The 27395-nt window shown below is 36.7% G+C and overlaps 1 protein-coding gene across 4 annotated transcripts in view; it reads left to right on the forward strand.

Moving 5' to 3' along the window:
* The window catches only part of LRBA (LPS responsive beige-like anchor protein), a 374344-nt gene that overhangs the window by 278916 nt on the left and 68033 nt on the right, over positions 1–27395 (forward strand). For all 4 annotated transcript variants that reach the window (XM_039551359.1, XM_039551361.1, XM_039551360.1 and 1 more), the window contains one exon: positions 3227–3379. In XM_039551359.1, the coding sequence (XP_039407293.1) occupies positions 3227–3379 (153 nt within the window). The remainder of the gene's footprint in view (positions 1–3226; positions 3380–27395) is intronic.

Raw genomic sequence — 27395 nt, forward strand, 5'->3', positions numbered from 1 at the left:
TGGAACCCATGCTTAATGATTTTACAAATCAGAAGCACGGATTAAGTCAAAACCATTTAGCTGTCAGAAGCTGGCAGAATATCCATGGAAGGGCTGTGTTTGCCCTGTGTTACTCCAGTCCTTGTCACTCTTCCCAGTGAGATATTAAAGAATTCTTCATTCTGGCCTCTTATGTCTGGTCCTGCATCTTCATGTGATGTTTGTTTGGAAACATTTAGTAACTCTCTCCTCCTGCCATTTAAAACAGGCAAAAAGTACATTCACTGATTTTTTTAACGTTCTTGTGTGTCCAGGAAGTTCTGTCATTTTTGGAGTTGCACGTATGAGTCAGCATCTGCTGTCTTAGTGCCAATCAGTGCATGTGATGTGAAGATTGTAAGAAAAAAAGAAGACCCCACAAATAGAGTTGAGAAGGACTGTTAAGGACTGCAGTTACCAAATACATGAAGAATATTGGTTAACTTGATAAACATTAATATTTTGTGATCAGGTTGTTCTGCTGGTTTTAGGAAAAACTGTTTTCCTTTAACTGTTGCTGTCATTTTCACCTGTATAAAGCCACTGAAAATGGGTTTTAAATACAACTAATTTCCAATGGCCATGTGCATCTGTTTGCATTCTTTTTCTGTGGGTAAATGCTAGCACATGGCCAAGAGAAAAAAAATCACATAATAAAGAAGCTCCTTTTGTATAAATGTGTTCTAATGGTGACAGTGAAAAACTTTCTGAAAACTCATTTCTGGAGTAATGAAAAGCTTTATGAAAAGTTTCTAATAGTCAAACTAGTAGAAATTCCTGATAATTTTGAAGTTTCCAGCATATTGTTTCTCTGTAACCTAATGAAAACAATATGTTCTAGAAAGCCAAATGTTTTCTGATCTTGAAAGAAACTAATGAATAGCTGTACAGATATATATTTAAGGAAGAAATAAAAGCATGGGTAACATATGTAATGAGCTTGTATTTTAAGTGTTCAGAACCAGGGTATGGTTTCATATTTGTGGTTTAATAGCCCAGTGTCTCTGCTTTTCCTTTGCTGGTTTCTGTGATGATAAAAACTATAGCAACCTTAGTGTTACTTTATGTTTTGCAAACTTTATTTTTTACAGCGTTTATCCTTGCTACATTCTTGTTCTTTCACCTACCCAATGAAATGTTTCAGATCTCTTTTCTGTCAACTCCTTGTCAAGCATTTGGTACAGAAGCACGTTTTTACCCTGCCTAGTTAATTAAGGGGACTGTAAACAAAAAGATGTACAATTCAAAGGCAAGCAGTGTTTCACACAAGGATGGAGGTGATAATAGCTTAATTCCTGCCTGATCTTTCCTGTCTTTGCCCTGGCTACTCTGGCCTGACCTTGTCCACAATCTGATGACCTTCTTATTGCACTCAGCCATTTGGAAAGCTGCTGATGTCATAGCTGGCCCTGAGGGGCTATCGAGGAGACCACTGAGCCACTGACCCATGTCAAGACTGCATTTCAGGTCTGCTCTGCTGAGCTTCTGGTGTGGCTGCATCCTCCACCCACTGTAGGCAAAGCCACTGGGGCAGTCTGATTTTTTTTCCTTTCTTCTCAAGTGGCCTGCAGCTTGCACTTGCTGTATGGAAGACCAATTTTACACCACTCATTTGCTATGAAATACACTTCCTGAAGCAATTACCTGTATTGATCCTTTCTTTACAAAGGAAGTAAATTCTCTAATTTAGTGGCTCAATTTTTCTAAATCCATCAAATTGCCAGGTTTATTGGGTGTATTTAAGTCTCAACATCAAGTTCCACAAAAAAAAAAAAAAAAACAAACAAAAAACCCAAACAACCAACCTACCTTTAAAATCCAGGGCAGAGATATGTCTGTTATGTCTTTAGGGGTTTTTTCTATTAAGTGTTATACCTGGACTTCGCAGATATTTTTATAAAAGTGTGTACATAAGGTTCTAATCCCATTAACTTAGATAAATTTATGTATTACCTACTATGTATTTTATAAAATGCATGACAATGCATGAAGTTGCAGGTTTGTTTGCAAAACAAGGGAACTATCCACTTATCCAGGAGAAAATCCTTATGGTTTCGAGCCTAATTTTCCTACTTAGCACACTGTGTTCAATTCAGCACTATAATGTATCATTTTCTGCTTAGTAAAATGTTTGTTTAGCCATTGTTCTTAGTTTTTCTGAGATTACTTAAAAGCAACAATTCCTGTGCTGTATGGCCTTACATATTTTTCCTCAGCCATGGTAGCTGTGCCAGGAGAGGTGCCAGAGCAGGCCAGCCAGGGAGGTTTTAATGCTGAGTTCCAGTCCTGTTCAGCACCGGCCTGGAGAGCACACTTGTTTAGAGCAGTGATGATCCTGACAAGGAATTTCATGCAGACCTTTTAACCATGTGAAATCTCTTCCTTTTTTTCTCTTGTGTGTAAAATTTTGTGTGGTTCTTCTCTGTATTTTATAGACTGGACACATAATTGAGTTAGTGACCTTTACACAAAAGAAAAGTATTGACCCATTTAATCGTTGTGGGTTTTTTTTTTTGTTTTGGTTTGGTTTGGGTTTGTTTTTTTGTTGTTGTTGTTTTTGGTTTTTTTTTTATGGAACATGTGGCATAACTCCAGGTATTTTAGAATTCACCAAAAAAAATATTTCTAGGCATTGAACAATCTTAGATAATAGCTTAAACATTAAGTCCTTAGAGCCTTTACATTAGAGAGAATAAGAATATAACTGGGTTTCACAGCTTTGTAATTAATGTCCGTGGTGCTAGTTTTACGCCAACTGTAGACTGCCATTTGTGCATTAGCACTTTAAAATGTATATTGTATTAAAATGTGAAAGAATCCGTTTTCCACAACTTTTTAACATCATTGATTGTACCTTTCCACTAAATGCTATCTGTACCATGTGATATTCATTACTTTAGTTTTGTAGGTTTCTCTGTGCATAATATGCAACCAAAAATAGTGTTCTGATGTTTTTGTTTTATAGCCTGTTGTGTCTCAGTTCTTTGTCATGTTAAAAGCATGCTAAGGATTCATCATATCTACAGGCCTAAATTTTAGAAAGTGCAGAAGGGGGATTTCTCCCTTTTAGGGAAGGAGGGGGATGTGTGCAGGAGGATTTTGTGTATTCTCTTGCTTAATTCCATTCTAATAATTACTTTTTTTAATGTGACACAGTGCATCCTTTGACAGAATTTATAACACGGCATTGTTTTTCATTTATCTACAGGAATTGATTCCTGAGTTTTATTACCTCCCAGAGATATTTGTCAACAGCAACAATTACAATCTGGGAGTGATGGATGATGGAACAGTGGTGTCTGATGTTGAACTTCCACCGTGGGCCAAAACCCCAGAAGAATTTGTTCGCATAAACAGGCTGGTAAGATGGCTCTCTTCTATTGTCCAGTCACTTCTGTCTTGCAAGATTCTTCTGAAATAATTTGGATCTTTGCCTGCAATATATATTTATGATTTACATAGGACTATGTCTGAAATTATCTAAAGATACAGATTTACAAATGTAGGAGAAGAAAGGAATATAGTATTGCTCATTTTTTAGAGATGCTCAAAAAAGTTTGAGTGTGGTCTAAATATGCAGGAGATCTTACCCTATTTCTATGTCAGCTCTTGTGGGTCTAAAGAGCTAATAAAATCATCACTTTACAGAAGGCTTGAAAAAGCTTGTTAATCATAAAAATATTTGTCACTCTGATGACTTAAATGTGATTTTGAGGTTTCTTAATTTTAGTGTTTGTTTAACTCCAAGGATCAGGGAATGCCTCAGAAAAGAAGGCTGCATTTTAAATATTCTGTCATCTTTTCCACTTCTTCCATCAAACTGATATTTTTCAGAGTCCTTTTTAGAAGAAAATAAAACTAAATTCTTCTTTGCCTGCTTCATTCCCCAAACCTGTATTACTGTTCTCTTCCCTGTTTTGGAAAAATGCAGTTGGTAGCACTGCCTGTCTTCACGGTGCCCTCTGGGCAGTGCAATGAATTACAGAATAACCCTTACACTGTCATTGATGGTGTTTTAGCACATTCTCAAAATCTATGTTAGGCTCTTCTCAAAATGAAACAATTCTGCATTGGTGGCATTCTGAAATAAATAACAGAAGCTTTTCTTAGCGAACCTTGAAAAATGAGGCTGCACTTTTCATGTGGTATCCAACTAACTGGGAAATACCGAATTAAGGCACGGAAACTTTCAAACACCTTTCAGATACCAGGCTTATCAGGATAACATCCTGGTATTCCTAAGTTAGGAAACGAGAATTGAAAAAGTTCTGTTGTTGGTGGCACGTCAGGCTTCATAACATTGCATCAGAAGAAACCTGTGGTTCAGAAGTTAATTAGGAGGCTTTACACTGCAGTTACACTGATGACATGATACTGTGGTTTTCAGAAATGCTGTGTGGCCTGGATTTCTTCAGGCAGTTGTAGATGCACCATAATAATCACGAAGAATGTTAGGTGGATTTTGCGTTTTCCTTCATCCATATGTATGTGGAAATTTTATTTAAATGAGATATGAAATACAGTAGCATTTAGCAGGACTACTTGGCAAACCATATTGAAACACAGCTTTTGATCTCACAGTTGGGGTGATAGGGGATAGGTAAGGGAGGTAGCCTGACACCTCTGTGAGCTTGGCATATGCTGGTGCTTCAGGATAACCTGGGAAATGCAAAGCTGTGTTCTTGAGCACTTGTCAGAGGCAGATGGTGGCCTTGATCTCTCATGACTCTGGTATTTTGGTTTTTGCATTAAAATATAATTTTATTCTGTTAATTACAGATCTGGCTTTCCCCACTTTGAAGTTATTCTCAATTTCCCACTTCCTCCTTTTCTAAGATGTTAGCTCTTAATTTTCTTTGCCTAATTTTGAGCCTTGGGCCAGGTTTTTCTCACCCTCACCTCTCTGTAAGCTCTGACCTACCATTCCCTCATTCTTCCTTCATTTCCCAATTTGCTACTCCTGTCTGCCTTTCTTGTAGCTCTTGTTTGAAATCTCTCACTTGTGCAAAATGAATTTTTACAGTTTTCAAGTATTAGTTGGACAGAAAAAAATTGATTTTTTTTTTAAGGCTTAAGCTAATTACAAAAGTAAGAAATAATTTATCAAGTGCTGGTATTAAAGTGTGCCAGACATCATCCAAATGATGTCCAGTGTTACCAAAAGGGTAGGACCTACAACTGTAGGTCCCTGATACTGTTTCTGTAATTCAGATACCAAGTTTTGGTCGGTCTGGTAGCGTTAAATTTAAACCTCTGTGCCAATGAATTACATTAACTGCTTCTGTGTGACGTGGTTAAACTTATCTTGGTGGTGGTGGGCCTTGCTGGTGTGGATGATGCCCTGTGTAATCTGCCATTTTTGCAGTGGGATAACAGTAAGAAAATGACATGCAAATATTAAATTGCTTTTCCTTGTTAATACTTGGTGGATTGGATACCATCAGCATCAAATCAGCATAGTTTCATTTTTAAGTAGAACAGGTATGTTTAGGAAGAATGCTTAAAGCTCGGATCCTCACTAATATGATCAAGAAAAGCTTGCTACAATGTGGCATGGGCTGATGTGTTCAGCTAATGTTTTCCTTGCTGCCTCCTAAATAGCAATTACAGTATTCCAAGTGCTCATTTTGTAAGCTATGACACACAGATTTTTTTTCCCTTTGCATTTGAGTTTACCTCTGTAAGTCCCCAGATCTTATACAACGATTGGAGCTCATGAAATGCATACTGCTTTGATCTGTGACCTTTTTGTGGTGCTAATCGGGTTCCTGATATCATTATACCTTACTCATTAATCATATTTCCTGCAGCCCGTCAGGCAGCCAGACAGCCCAAGCCCCTGTTTGCAGCCTCGTGTTGGCAGGTTTCTGCTTTTCCAGATTATTACAGTGTGATACTTTGGCTTCTCATAACCAGACCCACATCAAGCTGTGTGCTACAATTAAAGTCAGATGGTCCTCAGGTTGAACAGGGATATTCTGTTGCAGCTGTCTGTCTTTCTGGAACAGAGCAGCACGGGGAACAGATGATATGTAGGACAGTGCATAATAACAGCTTGTGCAGTACTGGGTCAATAGCAGGGGTTCAGAGCATTAATTGACAGGCTGATAGCTGATTTAAAAGTGATTTCCAACCTATTTTTAATTCTATAAAGTGTGTGTTTTAATTGAAGTAGGTTGTTGCATTTCCTCTGTGTTTGCTCTGAGACAAAAAGCAGAATGGTGTATAATTAAAACTGGATTTTGATTGATGGAATGTCATCATCAGCTAAATGGTAGCATCAGGATGTCATTCTAAGCAATACAAAGAGCTCCAAAGAGTACCTATTGCCTCTGCATATAGCTGGTACTTTGTATCAGTCTGTGATAGTACAATATTTTATAATTGTACAGATCAGTGGGGGGTAGGGTAATTTTCTCTGAGACAGCCCAGATTTTGATGGAAAAGTGACTGTGTTTTTACCATTCTGAAACCCTATGATATACCTCTAAAGCTCAGGCATACTATGTTTAGTGCCATGAAATAACTGCTAAGACATCTGAAAATACATTTCAGTTAACGCTGGTGCAGTTAACAATAATTGTATTATTGTCTAAATCCATCATTTTATAAATATGTGTGTAACAAGAATTATAATATTAGCTTAATAAGAGTAAAAAACCCACAGACTTTTAAACAAGATAAAATTGTAATTCCTCCCCCCAACAAACCAGGAAAATCCCAAATGCAACATGCTGTTGCATCCTTACTTTACTGTTTCCTGTCTTTAGGCCTTTAGTATGTGAGCAAAGGGGAGGATGCTAACTTCATCTGATACCATAATAAAAAAAAATGCCAAACAACTTTTGGTTCTCCCATGCTTCTGAGAGACCTACAGGAAATAGGAATGGGAAGTAAACTTGGGAGACTATAAAGAGATAGATGGTCAGATGTGGTTTGGATACAGAAGTCCTAAATAAAACCCACAGCAGTAGTTGTCAGATACAGAAACAGACACAACCTTTAAAACTTAGATTTTTGTGACATCTTTTCTTGGCTTCAGAGTCTTAGTTATGTTAGGTGCTCTCCTTTAGAACAGTTTTCTTTTTTAGAAATTTAATTTCATGTGTTAGGGATAATTACCCCATTCAAGCTGATAGAAATTTTAAATGCCCTTCATATCATGCATGAAAAGTTAGACATTGACAAAGACCAGGTAAAACCCAGGGAAAGGCCCTATGTTTCCCACTGATAGTTAAGAATAGCTAAAAATCCCAATAAGGAAGTTCTGTTCTGAATAGTAGAGTAATCTATTCTGTCCTGTCATTGAAAGTTGGATGTCTGAATTGGTAAGAATTAATTCAGAACTATTAATCAACAGATAATAACTAAATTTCACACGGCTTTGATGAGCCTCAGCTTTTTGAGAATTAGATTGCTTCAATGATAATGAAGTCGTTGAGGTCTGTCAAGACAGCTTTTCACAATATATCTCAATTTAAGTATTTTAGTGCTTTATTGCAGCATTAGTCCTTTCATGATTGGGGATTTATCCGTTTCGTTCAATGCTGGGGAAAATGCAAGACAAATTAGAAAAGTGATGAGATTACTGTGCTGGACTAAAAGTTTCGAAATCCAGTTTTCAAATAATTGAAAATGTAGTGATTGGAAGCTGGGATGCTTTCTGAAACAAATGAAATGCTTAAATACATAAAGATGCTATACACAAAGTAACCATGGCATGAAAAGTAAAATGGAGAGGAAGGGTAGGCCAGTCATTTTCCCTAATACAAATTTTAGTGGAGCACAATGAATCAGTGTTAAGAACCATCTAAGGTGAGAAAAATCTACAGTGAGAATTAGAGGATCATTATCAGTCGCTATGGGGCGTTACTTTTTAGCACAGGCACCTCCACCTTACACCAGGCTACACTGAAAAAGCAACATTCCCTGCCAACTAACACAGCAATGCTCAGGACTGCAGGTTTTGTGAGTTGGATGAAAAAACATCCAACTCACAAAACATTATGCTACTTTCAGACTCTTAAAACTATTGCTATTAGTCAAATAGAGATACTGAGTTAAAGCCTGTAACTTGGAATGTACTGGACTTTTTTGTTATCTTTTTTGTGTAATCTCTCTGTGATATTTTTCCTGGTTCCACAGCTGTGTATTTGCAAATGTGTCACAGCAAATCATATCATAATGTGATATGAACTATGTGAATTAAGGCTCACAAGTGCAGGTTACTAGTGAGAGATTGCTGGATTATTAGGTGTATATACCTGATAACAGCTCATTCAGTATGTTAAAAACATTGGAGAGAAGGAAAAAAGGTAAAATGTAAACCAGGCTTAACCAGCAACATCAGAGTTGTTACGTGTGCAGCACCTACTTTGAAATTCTGGTCTTAGTGGGATTGGATATGGTGTTAAAAAACTGGAATGCAGATTGACCTGTGTACACTGAGTGATGAAGGTGCTTCCAGCAATCCGAGTTGACGTGGGATGTTTACAGAATTTGAGAATTTCTATGCCAGTTCTTTCAGACTCTTAACTTCGTGAAATACACTGAACTGTTACTTCCATTTCTGTTTCTGATATTCGGTGATTTCTTGTGGCTTTTTTTTGAAGATTATAATCTATATACAAAACAAGATTTATACAGTATCCTCTGAATGGAGGATGTCTATTAACTCTACAAGTATTATAATTTTTAGCAAAAATCACTTCCATAAATTATTATAGAAAAAATAGGTTTAAAAGTAATCTGTAACTTCACTTTTCCTGACAAATACTTTTATTTCTATGCTATAAATGTGTGTAATGCAATTAAAATGTCTATTTGTTTAAACATAAACTATTGCCAGTGAATCTTAAAGCACCATGCTACATCCATTTTATGTTTTTTCAAGATGTGACTATGAAAAAAGGTTTGTACAGGAAGGTTCCTTATATCAGGCAAAATAAACATTTCCATCCAGAGAAATCTCAGAAATGTAACAGTCTGATTCCAGCCAGGTATAGTATTCTTCAGCAAAGTTGGGTGTGGAAGGTCCAGTCTGCTGTCATACTGGATTTCATAAAAGGATGATATTGTTTAATGCTTTTTTTTTGCCCTCTAATCTATGGAAACAAGGCAGTGCTGGGAAGTACAGGGGCTCCACTGTGTAGGCACTTAGCAGGCAGAGGAGCACAGGTGGTCTCTTAAACAGCTAAGGAAATGTAGGCTGGTGTGTGAATGAAGCAGCAGGATTCCTCCTTTCCTCGAGAAGCGCTTCCATGACTGCAGTGGGCAGTTCTAGTGATTGTCCCTTTTAGTTTTACCATGTGGAATACCAGCACTGGCTTAAAGCTGTTTGCTTTTGCATTTGAGCTAAGTGGAGCATTGGTAAATCTGTGTTCCTGCACCACTCAGGGTCATCTCCTGCCAGCTCAGCACACATATGACAATTTCATCGTCTGTGTTTGTGCAGGATTTTTTTCACTTTTATAATTACTACCTAAAAGTTAGAACCTTTGTTGTCTTTCACACAGAAACATTTGTATTCAGGCTAGAATAAAAAAAACCTGGGTAATTGCAACCAGTCTTTGGATTTAATTAGATCATGTACAGATCTGATTATTAACATAGAATGGGAGGGGAGTGACACTTTTGTTACCCATTCTGAAGTACCTTATTCAGATTTCATATGGAGATAAGTGTAGAAGAACGTTAACAATGCCAGCATAACCACACACAGGTGAAATTGGTGCAGGTGAAAACCTAGGCAGTGGGTATTCTGGAGGGAAAATAAAAAAATCGTTCAATACAAGACATTTTTAAAAAGCAGAGAGGAAATATTTCTAATGGAATGTGATGTATGGCGTATTAGAAAAGATTCTGAAAATCTGGGAATAAAAAATGTAGACTAATTTTTCTGTGTGTACAGTTGACTCTGCATGTATAAGAATAACTTATTTTTATTGAAGTGCCATCTAAGAATTATGGCCAGAAATTCATGTTTATTTAAATCCCATTCTGTTAGAATATTGGCTTTATTAATTTTCAGGTATGAATTTTTATTGATTTAATTTGTAAAGGAGACTACTGTATAGAGTCAAATATATTCAATAATATGAAGGAAGTAATGAAAAGTGAACCCAAGCCATAGTTTTGAATAGAAGGTAAGAACGCTGAAAGCATTCAGTTTGGTTTTCGTAATACAGCAAAATAGGCTAATACTGGGAGATGGGATTTGCATAATATGTATGATGGAATACACTGGAGAGATGCATCTGTAGGACAAAGTTAATACATAGTAAAATATATGTGCTGATGTAGAGAAACTGGGTTTTTGCCTTTTCAGTGAAAACAGTAATCTAGGTAGTGGGTCATCATTTGCTAATCAAAAGCATTGATCTATTTTCTGTCCAATGCAGCTTTGTAAAAAGGAAGAGAAAGCAGAGTTTTTGAAGTCTGTTCTTTCCATAACAATTCCTTCTTTACATCTTGTTTGCAATTCCTACCATCTCTTTAAACTCTGTGCAAGTTACTGTATAGAAATTACAACCAAACTCTGGACTTCGAGAATGTAAACAGTGTAAAATTATTAAAAGAAAAGTCCACACATGCTTGCATTTCAATAATTTCTGGAAGTGGGATAGATGCCAGTTTTCCTGAATGAAGAAAAATTAATGGAATCATAGACAATCTGTTTGTCTTTGCTACTGTGGAAAAACAACAGTTAAAGAAGCTGGTATCAAAATTTTAGTTCAAAAAACACATTATAGTGTTCAAAAAATTCAAGGTATTAAATAATTCTAGCCTAATTCATCTTTAGAAAAAAATCGCATAATGTGATAACATTCTAAAAAATAGTTAAAATAATTTCTAATCATTAGGACACTACACTTTTATCTGTAATGTGTATTTCCTAGTGAAGTCTGAAACTAAACAAGGTGAGCAGGAGTAAAACTAAAAAGTACAAGTATTTTAAATGAGAGCAAAATTAAACAAGAAGAAATTAAATAGTAAGGAAAGACTGGATACATGTATAAGAGTCAAAAAGAAACAAAGCCTAGACTAAAACTATGGACATTAAAGAAAGTAATGGGAGGTGGAGATTTACCATAGCAAGGATAAATATTAAAACATTGAGAAGAATGTTGTGCAGTGGGGAAAGATTATAAAACGTTGAATAATTACACAGTTTGAGTAGATACAGTTATTAAAAAAAAAGAAAACTAAGGAAGGTAAATTTGCTTTTATCCAAAAAAAGTTGATTGGAAGCAATCTGGACAATTAAATTTGCTTTCAGCTCTTTTGTTGTTTGATGTTGTAGAACTGGTATTTGAAAGCGAGTCCGTGAGGACATTAAAGTTATTACTGTGTGAAATGAAGTGGGAAACAATTGTGCTGGAGCCACTGCCCCATTTAACAGGTGTTCACTAAATCTGTCTGTCTTCTCTTTGTCTGTTCTGTGTGTGCTGTGCCTGGGCACTTCCTATGTACGGGGTTCTGAGGGATACTGCTGAAAACGTAGTAAGGATTTTTATAACCATGGAAAAATTGCATCACAAGCTCAGTAGTGTAAGGGAGGAAAAAAAGTGTGAAAGAGATGGCAGTTTCCTACTCCATTCACTGAAACTTACAGTCTGTGATTGGAAGATGCCTTGCAAAGAAATATCCAAGTTGTTCCTCTTGTAAGGAGGTCAGGACCTGCATACAATGAATGCAAGTACTGGTGAGAGACCCGGTAGGCTATGGTGTCGTTTGGTTTGTTTTTGTGTCTGTTTATGGATCATATGTGAAAATGTGCTGCTAAACTTGAATTTGGTGGGTAGTTCAAAATAAAGTATTGATAATAGAGTCAGTGTAGAGAAGATTCCATCCTAAGTGTTGGAAAAGAAAGTGAGATTTTGGTAATATTTGCATACATGGAGCTGTGGTTTTCAGCTGAAGAAGGGGAGGGGCTGAGGAAACCTGGCCATCTGTGCCCTACATGGAAGGATACAAAAAGAGTCAGCTGAGGCTTTGCTTTCAGTGCTTTTCCCTGGCAAGACTCCACTCCTGGGATGAGGAACAGTAATGTTGCTAAAACCATCTGGGGTACAGAGAAAGCTTATGACAATGATATGGATGTAGGAGGAACTCTTGTATGAGGAAAGAGTTTCTCATTCCTAGAAGACAGGAGATAAGAGAGAGCATAAGGAAACCTTACAATATGTAGGTGTGTAGCTGAGAAGATGCATCAGGAAATGACATTCTTTATTTCGTAACATAAGGACATAAAAGTTGTTCATGAAGTGATAAATTTAATTTTGCTACAGGGTAGTATTTTCCCAAAAATGTATAATTAATCTCAGGAACTTAAGAACAGTACTCAGAAATCAGAGAGGGATGGTTATACAAATAAAAAGGTATTTCGTTTGTTACGTGGTACAAAACATGTAACGTGAAATACAAGAGCCTAACATTCAGCGGTTAAGACAAGCTCTAGAGAAATATATGACAGAAATAGTACTCACCTCTTCTTGCTCTAATAAATAGAAGTATCTTTTTCTTAACCTTATCAAATTAATGTTGTTTTAGTCATTAGAACAGACCTTCAGGCTTTATAGAAAGAAAAACCTGAAGACACGGTTCTAACGCTTACAGGATGTAACTAAGGAAAGCTCCCCACCTCTTCTTCCTATCCCTCACAAATTTCTCCAACTGTCTCTTTGTTCAGGAACAGATGTTTGTGAAGCTGTACTTCAAACTGAAACTCCATGAAAAAGCCTTATTTCTAACAAAAGTTATTATTTTAGGGGCCTGATTTACAATTTCTCTCTCCCACTGGTGGCACAGGCACAGATAATGGTGTAGTCAGCTGCATTGCAGTGAAAGTACAAACATTTTGGAGTGGAAACCTCTGAAACTGTTTGCTCATTCGAAGTTATCTCATTAAGCAGCAGTGAGCAGTGTGGGCTTGTGGAGCTAGCCAAGCTCTAGTTAGCCCCGTTCCAGGTCCCAGTTTAGTGATAGCAGCTCCGTGCTCTGCAGGGAGTATCGTGCTGCTGCCTGAGGAAGGGCAGTGTCAGGCGGCTCCCGGCAATTATGCGCCTTTGCAAAAGCAGTGGGTGGAAACTGATGGAAAAGGTTGCTGCACCCCAGCCCATCTGCTCAGCATCAGCCTCCTGCTAGATGGTCCCTCACATCTGCCAGTTGTTATCCTTTAATTGGAAGTTCAGGTGTAGCCCTTTTGGTTTAAGGAGAGGCCAAACTATAGCCCATCAGTCGAGAAAAGAGAATGTACTCGGCAAAAATAATGCAGGTTTTTGGCAATCCAGGTCATGCTCACCTGAGTCATAGATGTACTGGGCACTCGGTTCCTTTGGTCAGGTGTTTGGTCCACCCTTAAATGATAAAGGACTGTGACTTCTTTTTCCAGTTTCTCTTTTTGAAAGAATTCAAGCAACCCCAGATCTCTTGGGTTGTAATTTTTATTCTCAGTCTTTATTAGTTAAAAGGCTGCTCGTGCTAGCTCCAAAGTCCCCTTTAAGTAAATACTTGCTGATCTGTTGATCTATGTTAGTAACATTTGTGAGGTACAGAGTCAACTACAGAACCAAATCCAATAAAGGGCCAGTTTTAATTTCCTTATTTCATTCTCAAATAGCCACAAATACTCTATACTCTGCATTTTAAACCAATACAATTGTTCTGCTTTTGAAGCATGAAGTAAAGGACCATTAGTAAAAACATCAGAGCTGGAGTTTCCCATGCTTGTGCTCACCTGATCCTTTCCAGGTTCATTTAAGTACTTAAAGAATGTTTTAGCGGCCTATCTTGGTTCAGTTTGGCTGAAACATGTTAGGGAGCTCTCATTTCCAGGGATCTGTAGAAGATCTGAGGAATAGTATTTTGGAAGGGGGGAACTTTAATGAGCACCAGAGAGCAGGTATACCTTCCATTTATGTAGCTGCTTTGTAGGAGGAGAGTGGAGGGTATATCTATGGAAAGATAATGTCTAGGCAACTCAGAGAAGGCTCTAGAACCAGATAGCCTGGATTATTTCTCTTTGGGAGAAATTTTCTTTATCTTAAACACTAAAGTTACAAAATAAATCTCCAATACAAAAATTATATGAAATCTCAGCATTTTTCTTTCATTCTGAAATCTTATTCCCTATTTGGGTTTTATTTAGGTAGATTAGTATTGTTAACAAAAAGCAACAGCTTGTAAAGCCGCAATAGCGATATTGATAATAACAAAAGTATAACTGGCATTCACATAGGTCATAAGCAAAATTCTGCACTGATGAAGTGACATACTATATACTCTTGTGAGGTCCCTTGCGTTGGTCCTTCCCCAAATGGAAAGGGTTTTCTAAGGCACAGTTTAAAAAGAAGTGTTGGATGTGATCCAAGTTAGTTGCTAGTGAGAGTTGAACTGGACTCATACAAACATGAAAGGTTCAGCAGCATGCAAGTAGTTTAGAGGAAGTTGATTTAAAATATTAGGAAACTCAAGTGGGTTTAGTTTTGCAATCTGTAGAATGAAAATAATGCTGGAAGCTTCATTTATAATGTTTATTTTTAATTAATAAACCCCCCAAAATTCTCCATTGTTTAAAGGAAAAAAACCCCACGCACCAAAACAAAACTTGTGTAATTGTTTTGGGGATGTTCCAAACCACATACTAGAATAAAATAGTTCAAAGTGTCCTGTTTCTAAAAATCTCTGAAAAATAATATTACAAATGTATAGCAGAAGAGTCCTTAAGGGCAGTGAAGCCTCCTAATTGTTACTGACATTATCTCTTGCCATCTGCTTTCTGAGGCAGAATAAGAACTTTGTAATGAGGATTAGGAGTGGAGGACGGTGAAAGCATGCTCCAGGAGCTGCTGGAGTGTTCTCTGCTTTCATAATAAATCACAGGGTAGCTTTTTTAACAACAGGCTTTTCATAGTACAATTTGCCTAAACGAATATAAATGACCTAAAAATTAAAATTTGCTGCATAATCTCATAGGACTTTGATTTGTAGTCAATTACTTCTTAAGTCTTTCTCTAAGATGCTGAAAGCACATGAAGCAGCCTTTACTGCATGGATTTGGACGTCTGCACTGTCAATATCCTCCCTTCAGACTGCTGCAAGCCCATCATGCAGGCACACCCTTGGGCTGTGCGTACACCAGAATTAAGCTATGAGTAAAAGCCATTCCAAAGCTGCATACAAACTTAGCTCTCATCCATTTTAAGCCCAGTTTTGCTGTCAGTGTGGACAGATCCAAGCTCTTTGCAGGTTTTTGGCAGATTGTGTTCCTTTCTGGCCTTACTCTTGTTTATTGAACTGTGCCCCAGTTGCAGTTTGCAACTTTAGAATAAGTTTGCAAGAGAGTTAGGTTTATTATTTTGGGTTTGGATGTGTCTCTCCCAAATATGGAGGAAAGTTCCTTTTGTATTGTTGTAACCACGGGTGACCACTTAATGAGAAATTTTGCTTTGTGCTGAGATTCCTCTCATGGGACATGTCATCTAACCTGATAATGACCCATTTATAGTCCCTTGTACCCAAGGTGTAAGTAGTGTGTTGGCTTGTGTTGTTTTTGCTACCATTTTGATACTGTGGCTATGTAGGAGACTGACATGAGCTGGGCTGTGCCCTCGAAATGAATAAATTCTGTGTACTCAGCATCGGTTTTGTTTCTGGCTACATCAGCACAGTTGCATTAGCTCAGTTTTATTTCCAGTGCTTTAAATCCTGCTGATTTGGATTTGTTTTATGCACCCTTGTCCTGCAGCATATATAAACATTGTCCTACGTGTAGTTGGGCTGGTGATGGGCAGGCATGCTCGGGGATCAGATAAAACCGCCTGGCAGGCTGGGTCTCGCCAGATGGCCATCTCTGTTATATGTCAGTTTTGTCACTTCCCTAACAAGAGCAAGTCCCAGTGCAGGAGGAAGGTAAGGAATGTATTCCATTGGTATTCCCTGAAGTGAGCCACAGGGTTTCCTAGAGATGGATGCTTCTTTCTTAATCACACGTCTCTGACTGAAAGATTTCCCTTTTTCCTGCTCTTTTCATCATGAGGTTTAGGATGTAACAAGAAGTGAAAGAGTAAGGAAGGAGAAAAACCTGACTGAAGTACTTCTGAAAATTTATGTTTGTCACGGACAGTTGTAGACTGCAATGAAATGTCACATATTGGGGTTTTCCAGTCCAAAGATCGCTTTCTGCAAAGAGGCTGAAGAGGGTAGTGGCACATGAATAGTGGCAGAGGAGCTTGCTGACAGAAAGCTGTGATACAGGCAGAGAAGCAGAGAATTTCACAAGAAATTAATGAGAAACTACACACAGGAATCAGTAGATATGGCCAGATATGTTCAGTTTTCCTGAGGGTTTTTTTTTTTTTTGTGTGGTACTATCTGTAAATACAAAAATGACAGAGATACGGGTGGATTGATAAATGGAGACAGCTTTACTGTCTCCAGTGGTTGCATGGAGATCCTAATTCAGGAACCTAACATGAAATATATATGATATCTTCCTGAAATGTTAGGTTCATGTACTAGGTATGAAGTTTGTAGTGAGCTTTAGTGACAGCTAAAAGATTAACACAACTTAGGTCTCCACAAAGGACTCATTCCTGAAGTAGCTTCTTCTAAAAAAAAAAGTGCAAATTTTTTTTGGTAACAATTATGTATGGGAAATGCAGGTGCTGCTATTACTTTTAACAAGTAGATTTTGGACATAAACATTCAGATGGCAAAAAAAGCTGGAATTTTATTCTCAGTAAAAACCTTCGTGTAACCTTACAAAGAGAATGGCTTGCAGCCTCTTACATGTTCTATATGTTGTGAAAACACTAAGAGTAATAAGCATAATCTTTCATATTTTAAAAGCTAAAGCCACCCTGCCAAAATGTAGAACTTAATTTGTGGGTCCCATGTGGTGTGATTATACTAGAAATACCTTCTGATTGCATTTACTACTAAGATGAATGCTGCTTCTGTTTTCATTGTCCTTTAAAGTTCTATTTTGGGTTTAAAATGTTAGAATCTGTGAAATCAAAATTCTTATTTTCAGGAGATAGTTGTATTTCTGTATTATCCTAGTGTAAAATCATAGTGGTCTTCTTTAACAGAAAAGGTGACTGAAAGACATGAAATTTTTAATACGGTATTTGAGAACAGAACTGCCCCTTTCACTTATCTGATCACTTCATGCATGTTAGCTTTCCATCTTTCAAGCAGCGGGGTGTAAGCGAATTTCAGGAATTTTTAATGTTCTTGGAGAAGGCTGTACATTTGTGACCCAAGGATTAGTAGATAGAGGGTAATACCTCTTAATTTGGGGTCATGAATGCTTGGCGGTCATGTGCTGACCTTACATGTCTGAATTCACATCCTTCAGTTGTTTGCTTTGGTAGCTGAAGGGACTTCCCACAAAGGCAGCAATAGGAAAACATTAGGAAAGTGTATTTTGGTTGTGAATTCTCTCAGAACTGTGGTCCTACACTACTTAGTGTTTTGTGTTTTTTAATGAGATTGGAAACCAACTGCAGATGGCATGGAGACATGTTCATACACTATGTCATACAATAAAGGGGTTTTTTTTCCCTCTCTTTGGAATAAGTTCATGGACTTCTAGTACTTGAAAAACGAAATGAAGCTATACCTGTATCCTGTGAATATTTTCCCTTAAGCATATGCCTCAACACATTATGTCTGACTAAATGATCACATGCTGTTGTTTTATGCTGACTTTATTCTGTCTAGAAGATGGACAGATCATTAAATTAATCGTTTAATGCATTGCTCTGTTCCTTCTCCATACTGCTACATTTAAATAGCTTCAAACTCTATTTATTGCAGGCTGTTTGAGCTCTCTTCTGAAAAAAACCTCCTACATGGCCTTTTCTTTGATATTCGCCCAGTAGTATCTAAATCATTCACAGACATTACTAAGTTACCTTTACATGACCTCCATGTGATGAGGCAAATGTATTATTTCTGTTTTATAAATGCAGAGGAGACAAAAGATGCTTGCCTATCATCCCTGCTGACTATGAGTGTCTATTTTGAAAGTATTAGGAGGTGACATTTTTCAGAGTATTAAGCATTCTGCAGATTCTGAAAGAAAAGACAAAATGTTGATTTTAGTTTGGGTCAGTTCTCATTTGCTTTGCCATTCAGCCCAGCAGACAGTTGTGTTTGTATAACTGGGTGTCAAGAGGGAGAGTCTAGAAATGGTGTGACAGGGCAGAAACTGCTTAAGTCAATATTGCAGCTGAAACATCAGCAAATCTTACCTGACCGTGAAAGCTGGTGAAAATATTTATGGAACTAATCACACTTTGAGAAATCTTTGTATCAAATTAGATACCCCCCAAAAATATAGATTGGCTAATGAGTAATTAGTGTTGAATTAGATGTCAGACCTGTAGCAGGAATGAAATCCATCTTTCCAGGAAAAGCTGAGTTTAACACAAAAATCTTTTTTCTTTTAAATGCCTTGAAACATAACATAACCATTCTCTTTGAGGAAAATGAGACATGAAACTCTTTTTCATTTTTTAATGGGGTCCCAATATGCTAAAGACTGAGGGGCTCTGATGTACATATTCCCAGTCTTCCTGTGACACAAATAAATGGACTCTGGAATTTCAATATTATTTCTTTTTTGTTAATGCAAAGGTACAGATTTGTCTGTCTATGCCCAGTGTGATTATTTGACATTCCATGAAGTGATTGGGAAAGGGAAGTTTGCTCTGAAGACCAATGTGATAAGAAAGTGCATTACCAAAAAATTGACACATATATATATTAAAAGTATATATGTATACATACATTATATTGCTGAAGATTTTAAAGCCATATTTCCTCTTAGATATGAATTTCTCTTAAATTAAGGTGAAGTATTCAATATACTTTTTCCATAAGAGGGTAAATATACATGGAAACATATGTAAATATGGCTAGGTGGGTTCTTTTTCTTCTCTTACAGAGTATGTGAGGCTGGTTTGTTTTGATGGGAGAAGGTGGGAAAGAATTCATTACATGTTTTTAAAACCAGAAATTCCTTTTAGTTATGAGTGAGTGGTTGTTTTGGAGTAGCCTACATAAAGGATTTTGATTTTTCCAAGCAAAATGTGTAATTTATCACTCATAATAAATAATGTGTAACAGGGCAGAAGAGGGTACTCTGAGACTTACACTGTCAGTGACGTGTTTTCCTTGGTGAAATTTGATTTTATTGCCTAGAATTAGTCAGTAGGCTTCTGTTAACAGCCACAAGCACTGCCAGAACAAGGAACTGAAAAAAGACAATGAATCTGCCAGACCCTGCCTCCAGAGGTGAATGTTCCCCCAGAAATCACATTACCCTGGAATTCCTGAACATTTCAGACTTGCAGTTTTGTTGCGAAAACTCTTCACCCGAAGGAGTTAAGAGGTCAAAACTATTGTAGAAGTTCCAAGGTCTACTTCTGTCACATAAGAAAATATCTATGGCAGTGACTTGCCAACAGTTTTTTTTTCTGGGACCCCATAAAATCTTCCATTGAGGGTACATTTTCCTGGATGGCAAATTTCAGCTGAGTGACAGTAAGCCGAGACTTGCCTTAATTACCCTTTGTGGTCTCTTAGAAATATTCCATAGACCAAAGGCATCTGCAAACCACAGGTTGAGAACCACTGATTTGAGGAGGTGGCAGTAGTTAATTGTTCATGTGTCCTTGTTAAAATGAGCATCAATTCAGTCTGGGGATGAACTGTCTTTTTGCTGTGACTGGTGATTATGGTTTTGTAGTGGTATAATTGCTAGTCTAATAGAGGTAACTAAGGTTAACAACAGAGATAAGTAAATATCATCGAATTATTTCCTGCTTTTAATCCTGGTGAGATAGAAAATATATTTACAAATCCCAACAAACCTCCAAATTTATTATGCCCTGAAGGGAGGTGTTTGAGCTTTACTAATATGAGGCAGATTGCATGCCAGATAAGCCCTAGTAAACATAATTTTCAGGTGATAGTTTGCTTTCAGAGGATTATCCCATTAAAACTTGTGCAGGGTTTTGGAGCAGAGCTGTAGGAGCTTTTATTAACTGTCATAATTCTAAAGATTTTACTTGTTGATACTGAATGTGGACGTGTATGACATAATTGCTTTGGCTGGTTGAAAAATAGTGCCTATTGTAAATTGTGAATGAGTCTGTGGTCTGCAAAAACAGCTGTAATAAATTGTAAGGTGTGTGTTGTGCATGCTCATTTTCCAAAAAAATTTTGAGTTGTTTCAGCTCATAAGCTGTTTTCGGAAAAAAAAACCCCCTTTGAAAAAACAGGCCTTTTCTGTTACTGAATAAAAATGAGTTCGTGAAATTGGAGAGGAATATGTGGTTATTTTTGATAGCTTTATTGCCACAGCAGATGCTGAGAGTGATTGAAAAATAAAAAGAAGAGTAGGTAGATGTAAGTACCTAGGATTTACATCCCTAACTTTAGGTTTACTGCTCACATAGGTGATATGCTGGCAGTGCCTCTGGGCACAGGCTAAATTCTGATTTGATTGGGGCACGTAATCCTGAATCTTGGAAACCAGCAGAATGGAAAAAAACATTGTGTCATCCCCCCTGGTTAGACAGACACCGTCCCAGGCACTGTGTAAGAAGTAGATTCAGTTTGATTAGTACAGCACAAGAAAGAAATCCTCTTGCAGGTGAATATTTCCAGCATTTGTGCCGATGCTTGATGCTACAGCAAGAGAAAGCGGTTGTCACTTCTATAGGGATGTAGGGATGAGCCTCAAATCCTAAAAAAGCTGAGGAGCACCCAGTCCCTTGGCAGCAGTTACGGCCGTGCTGCTCCAGACATTGTGGAGGATAATCAAAACAATGGTGGCATGTAATTTACTCAGAAGCATTTCATTATTTAGATGGCTGTGGAATGACCAAATCCAACTGGTATGCAGGTGGTGATCTGGTAGTTCTGAAGCAGATGCAGTTTTATAATGCAGGTTTCAGTTCATATACGGGAATGACTTAAAACAGCTATATTTTTTTCCTAGCAAGCTATAAATGAGTCCTTGGTTTGCAGTTGTATTCAATTATTTTAAACCTATTTACAATGTATTCTATTGTAAAGCCATGACCTTTGATCTCCAGAATGGTTGCATGTCTTTTGTGGGAAGCAGGAAGTCTTGGGGCAAATGACACTTGCAGTGCAGTTTATTTTACTTAGACTTTGATTCCCCCCCCCTCCCCCCTGTTTCTAGAACTGAAGACAAATTTCTGTTTCTATTGGATTATAAACAGGTTCTGGATAGCTTCAGCTGCTGCATAGTGCAGTGATATTTTAATTTGCTGGGTAGACATGTTTACTGTGTACTGTGTAGTTTATGAGTGTTACCATAAATGAGGTAATCTTGCATCTTGGTTTCCATGTGTGAAACATTACATGAGCTAATGCAGCTGTGCCACTGCTTGCTGGGTATTAGTAGACTTTATTTGGATGTAAAGTTTATACTGAACTACTTTAAATATTTGTGCTAAAACTGGTAGTGCTGCTTTTTTGATGTGTTTTATATGACACTGACAGATGCCAAGTTTCACAAAGCAATGTAAGAATGTACATTCTGCTTTGTGCCCCATTGTTCTCAATAATGGAGATTCCAGAGTGAAATAATATTAATGACAACATTTTTAATTTATGTTCAGTTAGTGTTTCAGGGACTGGTTTATGTTAAGTATAGAGAGGAACAGTAGCTTCCTAGCATACTGTAGCAGTCCTAAAAACACACACATTCTCTCCAATGTCTGGATTTGGAATTTGAAGTGACACGTGTGAGAAAACAGAAAGTTGGTTTCTGCTCTGTGTTTGAAGGAATACGTAAAGATTTTTCCATAGTTTAGTTTTACCTACCAAAATCCTTGAATCATCATGTTTTATAAAGGCTATGTTTTTAGGATCTAAGACTGTGTCTTTTTACTTAATTAAAAATATTGCACATTTTCAGTTTATGTAGCTAGTTAGGAAGGTGTAATACACAGTAAGCTATAAAATATGTCAGTGTATTTTGCTAACTCTCATATTAACACTTGCATGTAATTTCTTGGTCTGAATTTAATTTATGTTCTTCTTGATAAGTCAGAATAAGGGACATCTGTGAAGCACATTTAAAAAGACACTAAAATTATTTTGTATGATTAAGTACTTAAAAACAAGTACTAAAGAAACAGGTATATATATTTTCATAAGCCACATTAAAAGGGCCTTGTCCCGCTGAGGATGTGTTCTGAAGATCTCTAACACTACCTCGTGCTTTTCTCAGAATAGACTTGGCAATTATTGTGACATGGAAGTTCATCTTTAAAGCAATTAGCTTTAAGAAACCAGTTGCTGCTTTCCTCCCTATGTGTCCTTTGCTTCTTATTCTTCTTCCCTTATCTGTAATTTCAGCTTCTCCCAGGTATTATTCCTTGTGACGCTGCAGCTGAAGCAGCTCCACCAGTGAACTGGCACGTGTGCATATGCTGCCTCAGCAGATCCAGTGACATGGATATTATGGATATTTTTTTAACTTGTATTATGAATTATTATGGATATTCTTGATTGTGTGTAAATTATACTTTAGTTTCCTACAATAATTTTGCTCCTTGTATGTATTAGTCATTATCAAGTGTCTAATCAGAGGAATACAGAGTCATTTTGCATATTCAGAAACAAAATCACTCTGTGGCATGGTTTTGACTTTGTTTTGCCAAAATTAGGAATTTTCTAAAGGAGAAGTCTTTGGGATTTAGGTATTTAAAAAGTACAAGCTTGCCATACATATGGAATTAATGAAGTCCTTTATAAAAGAAACAAGTTTTTGAAATCTTACTATTGTTAATATTTGCATTTAATACCCCTCTGTAGGCAGAGATTAACGTAAGGCTCAATGTAAACCTAGTTTCTTGTTTTCATATTTTTATTAATTATGTGCTTTTTACCAGCTGTATTAAACAGTTTGTTTCCCTTGAGTGGAACAGCAGCTGTAAGGCCTTTGAAAATATTCATTAGTGTACGTCTCACTCAATATAATGTGAACCCCCCACTGTTTTATGTAGAAGGATCTTTAGGTTATGAAGTGAATTTAGTCTACAATCCATTTTTACTTGTAGTTTCCAGTAAACTTTTTCTTTAAGGCTTTTGCATTTTGCCATAGTTTGTGTTTTTCTTTAAGCTGTTGCCTTTGAAACTGTTAGTTTGCTGAAGTTTAAGTTTTGTCATTTATCAGTTTCCTAATTGAACAGTTTTCTAATTCTGTGGATAGGTGGTTGAAAATGTGACCTCTCAAGTTTCAAATTTACCTAGGCAATTAAAAATTACACTGTATTTTGAGGCCCAAAATTTTTGGTAATGATTTTCACTTCTTAACTCTGGCATAACTGGAAAGAATGAATTGTGGCTTTCAGGGGCTGGCAGTGTAGCCCCTCTCCTTCCTCCTCTTGGTTTCCTTGTGCAGTCTTACTGGAGGAGGGAAGGTCTTTCTTCTTTTCCTCCTTCTCCCCTACTCCTGACATTGCAGGTGCTGGTCAGACAGGATTTGTGCCTGTGTGTCAGACACTACCACATTCTGCTGAATTTCCATGGTTTGGCAGTCACCATTGCTCTCTGTTCCTGGTAGTTCTGAAAATTCCTAATCTTCTCCCCATTTGAAGGTTTTTCACTGGGTGCTTGAGCATTGCCCAGACAAGTTTTGTGCAGAACTAAATACTAAGTGTTACACTGTAATGTTATTATCTAGTGGCAATGAAGTGTCTGGGAAACAAACACCGAAACACAAGACAGCTGGTGGAACTTCTGTCCATAAATGAGTCACAAGCTTTTAAGAAATCTCTTTTCTACAAGCACCTGTATTTTTCCTTTTGTTCATAGAGTGTGATACTGAATTTCTCACACATAACCATGCCCAGACCAATAAGATAATTGTAATACTTAAAAACTAACAACAATTAACAAGTTGATTTTAAGAACGTTTTGCATTTTAGTATTTTTAGTCCTCCAATGTCCAGAAAAATATTTTGCTAACATCTTAACTTCAGCAGAAACAGATATGGTTATGTCAAATATCATTAATTATCATTAATTTTAGTTCTCATCATGTCATGATAATAATGTTATTTCCCATATATACACTTTCATTTGTGCAGGTAAAAGGTTTTTGTCTTCTTCTATATCTCTATTTGTGTGCACACACTAAGCTGGACATTTTTCTTATGAGTTTTTAGTATTTCCCATAATCATACACTAAAAATTTCATTTCGGCTCACAACAATAGGGCTTTTCATATGTAATTTGAAGGATAAATCAGTAATTATGCATTTAATTGGCTAATAAATCATAGCACATTTCCCTTATTTTCTGTAGTGCTATGCTAAATCTTTATAATGTGGCCTGGTGTATTTTTGTAAAGGAGAAAACTAAAGGGCTTGTTTAGTGTATGTACAGTGCAGGAATGACATAATTATGTAAGGTGTTTACTATGTTATATGAGAAGTCCCTGTGACTACCTGCTTAGGGATTTTATGAATGTACATTTTAAAGGATGTGTTGAAGTTTTAGATTTTACCACTATATCATGTATATATTTAGTATGTAAATAGCAGGAGAGGACCTTGCTCAAGCTAAAACAAATTTATAAAAAATGCTGCAATAGAACTTTTTGAAATCTCTGCACTTGTGATTCAGATTGTTTGAGTATCAATTCTCAGACTTTTACAATTTTGTTAATTTTCAGAGTTGTGATTTTTTTTTTTTTTAATGGTGAATGGGGATTTATTGAAACACTTTAAAATTTGAGAAAGATTTTAGGTAGCAGAATCTATGGATGTCATTTCCATCAACACTGCAGGCTATGATATTTCATTTCCTTGTGAGAAAAGTGTGGGATCATTTGGTATGTTTGTCTTCATTTAGAGGATGAATTTTTCCAGAAATATTTATGAGTAAAATAACATGAACATTGCCACAATTAAATTGTGAATAAAGACCAGGTTAGATACAAAAGAATGAAATGTAATCTAAGTCACTTTTTGCCTGTGGAAAAGCACTGGCCTTTTTATTGTTTGTATTCGTGAGAGGAAACTGGAGAGGATGGTTGTTACAATAAAAATTGGGATTAACATAACTGATTTACAAGAATTTAAGGTATCAATGACATTGAATTATATGCCCAGCAAATTCTGTCATCTCAGTGGCAAGGCCAGTACATAAAGTCACCAGAAGACTTTGTCTAAAAATTTTGTGAGTGAGATGGAATTTTTATGTGTGTGTATTTCCATGTCACCTGATTCCTGGAACAGACTCAGAATTGCTATAATAGAAGTTTGTTCTGAGAGACAAGGAATAATTTTTTTCTTTTTAAGCTAAAACGTCACAATTAATTATTTCATTAAGTAATTTACAACATTTTCTAGGTGGAGTAACAACAGCAAGATTTATATTAATACTGAACAATGTTTCCAATAAGATTTTAGGATGTGTGCATGCAAACTAAGTAGTAGTAGGATGTGCTATACTATTACATTTAATAAAAACAAAAAAATCTACCCACATAGGGTAGCTGCATAAAAGCCCATTATTTTAATGTTTTGGTTAATTATAAAATGTCCACTTGAATTTACTTCCATCCTGGAGAAAAAAAAACCAAACAAGGTATTTAGAGAATTGAGAACATTTTAAGATGGAGGATTAATAAATTGCTTCTAGCATTACATTAATAAACAATTGGAATATTCTGCATTAATTCTGCACTCAACCTAAAGTGCCACTTCCCAAATTAAATACAGCAAAAACTCAATGGGACCACTCAGAGAAGTTCATTTTACTTCGGACCATTTGGTAGCAAACACACCCTGTCTAATCCTTGTGTGGCAAGAATTCTCTTGCCAGCTTGTCACAGAATGAAAGTTTTTCAAATGTGACTATTTCAAATTATCCCAGGTATCTCTTGTACCAATAACGAAGCAGAGAATAAGTTCTTTCTAAGGAGTTCTAGGTATTTTTTCTTTGATTCTCACTGTTGTCTTCATCAGTTATTTCAAACCCCAGTTGGAAGGCAGACACAGAACGGAATCTGGAATTGAAACCCAAACATTTGATTAAACAGAGTGGTAACTTCCTGAACCTTTTTCCACAGAGGTGCAAGGGAAAACAATTTCCCCACATTCTCTTATCACATACATCATTACGGAAATGTGCTATGTGGCTTCAGTAATTTATGAGTGTGAGGCAAAAAAAAGAGATTTCTATTTAGAAACACAGCCCATTGCAGCCATACTCCTCCTAATGAACAGTTTGATGAATAACTCTTATCCATTTGCCCACTATAGCAGTCCTGGAATTGTCCCATTGCCGCCAATTTATTTTCTATGGGCATCATATTATGTTGGGTTGTATTCTGTTACAATGCAATGGAAGACAAGTGTGAAGAGGGCGGGAGCCAATCATTAAGATACACGTTTAAGCAAAGCTTGTGTCTGTTCTTTGATTGACAAGACTGCAGTAACATTTATACATAGTATACTTCTACATTTGCACTGTATTTCTGGTTCCTTTTCTTCGCTTGGGAGTTAGAAGTTCTTGGCAAAGCTGAATATACAAAATAAATATAAACCTCACTGCAAAGATGGGTCCCTCAGAGAGAGAGAGAGAGAGAGCAGAAAATGATTTAATGCAATAATGATTTTAGCTATACACAGGCATCCCTTTTTTGTCTCGATTTGTTAAATTACCTGACGTCTCCATGCGTAATTTAAACAAGATTTTGTTCGCTAGTCTTTCTTCCTTTTGAGCTATCTTCTCAAGGAGAAGGATGATGTATGGAAACATAAACATAGCATGAGAATGTGAACTAGTTCCCAAACATTTCAGTGGTTTTTATAAACAACTGGTCATTGTTACCTTTTGCTGGATTACAGTTTCCTTCAGAACAACAGTGCTCTTCAGCTGCATTACAAAGTTGATTCTAAATGTTTTTGCATAGTTGCTTAAAGGCTTTAATGTTTAAATAATGGTTATATAATTATACATTGTTTAAACAATTAGCTTTTAAGGCTAGCAGTAAGCTCACATTTTATACACATACTACCAAAAAATGATAATGAAACTGCATTTTAAAGATATGAAGTGACCTTAGAGTGAGCAATCATAGTATATGGACATTGGTTTCAATTTTAAAATTTGATTTTTAACATGCTTGTTTTCATTTATAGCATGACTAGTCATTCCTGCCATTTTCCTGGGCTGGTCTTTGAACACAGGCATGGGAAACAGCAAGTTTTTGACCTTCTGAATCCCATTTTCAGGATTCCTGCTGCGATGTGTGCCCTTTTCTCTATGATAGGAAGTGCCAGCTTGCATCTCGCTGGTCTACACAGGCACAA

This window comes from Corvus cornix, chromosome 4, assembly GCF_000738735.6.
Source record: "Corvus cornix cornix isolate S_Up_H32 chromosome 4, ASM73873v5, whole genome shotgun sequence".
Lineage (NCBI taxonomy): Eukaryota > Metazoa > Chordata > Aves > Passeriformes > Corvidae > Corvus > Corvus cornix.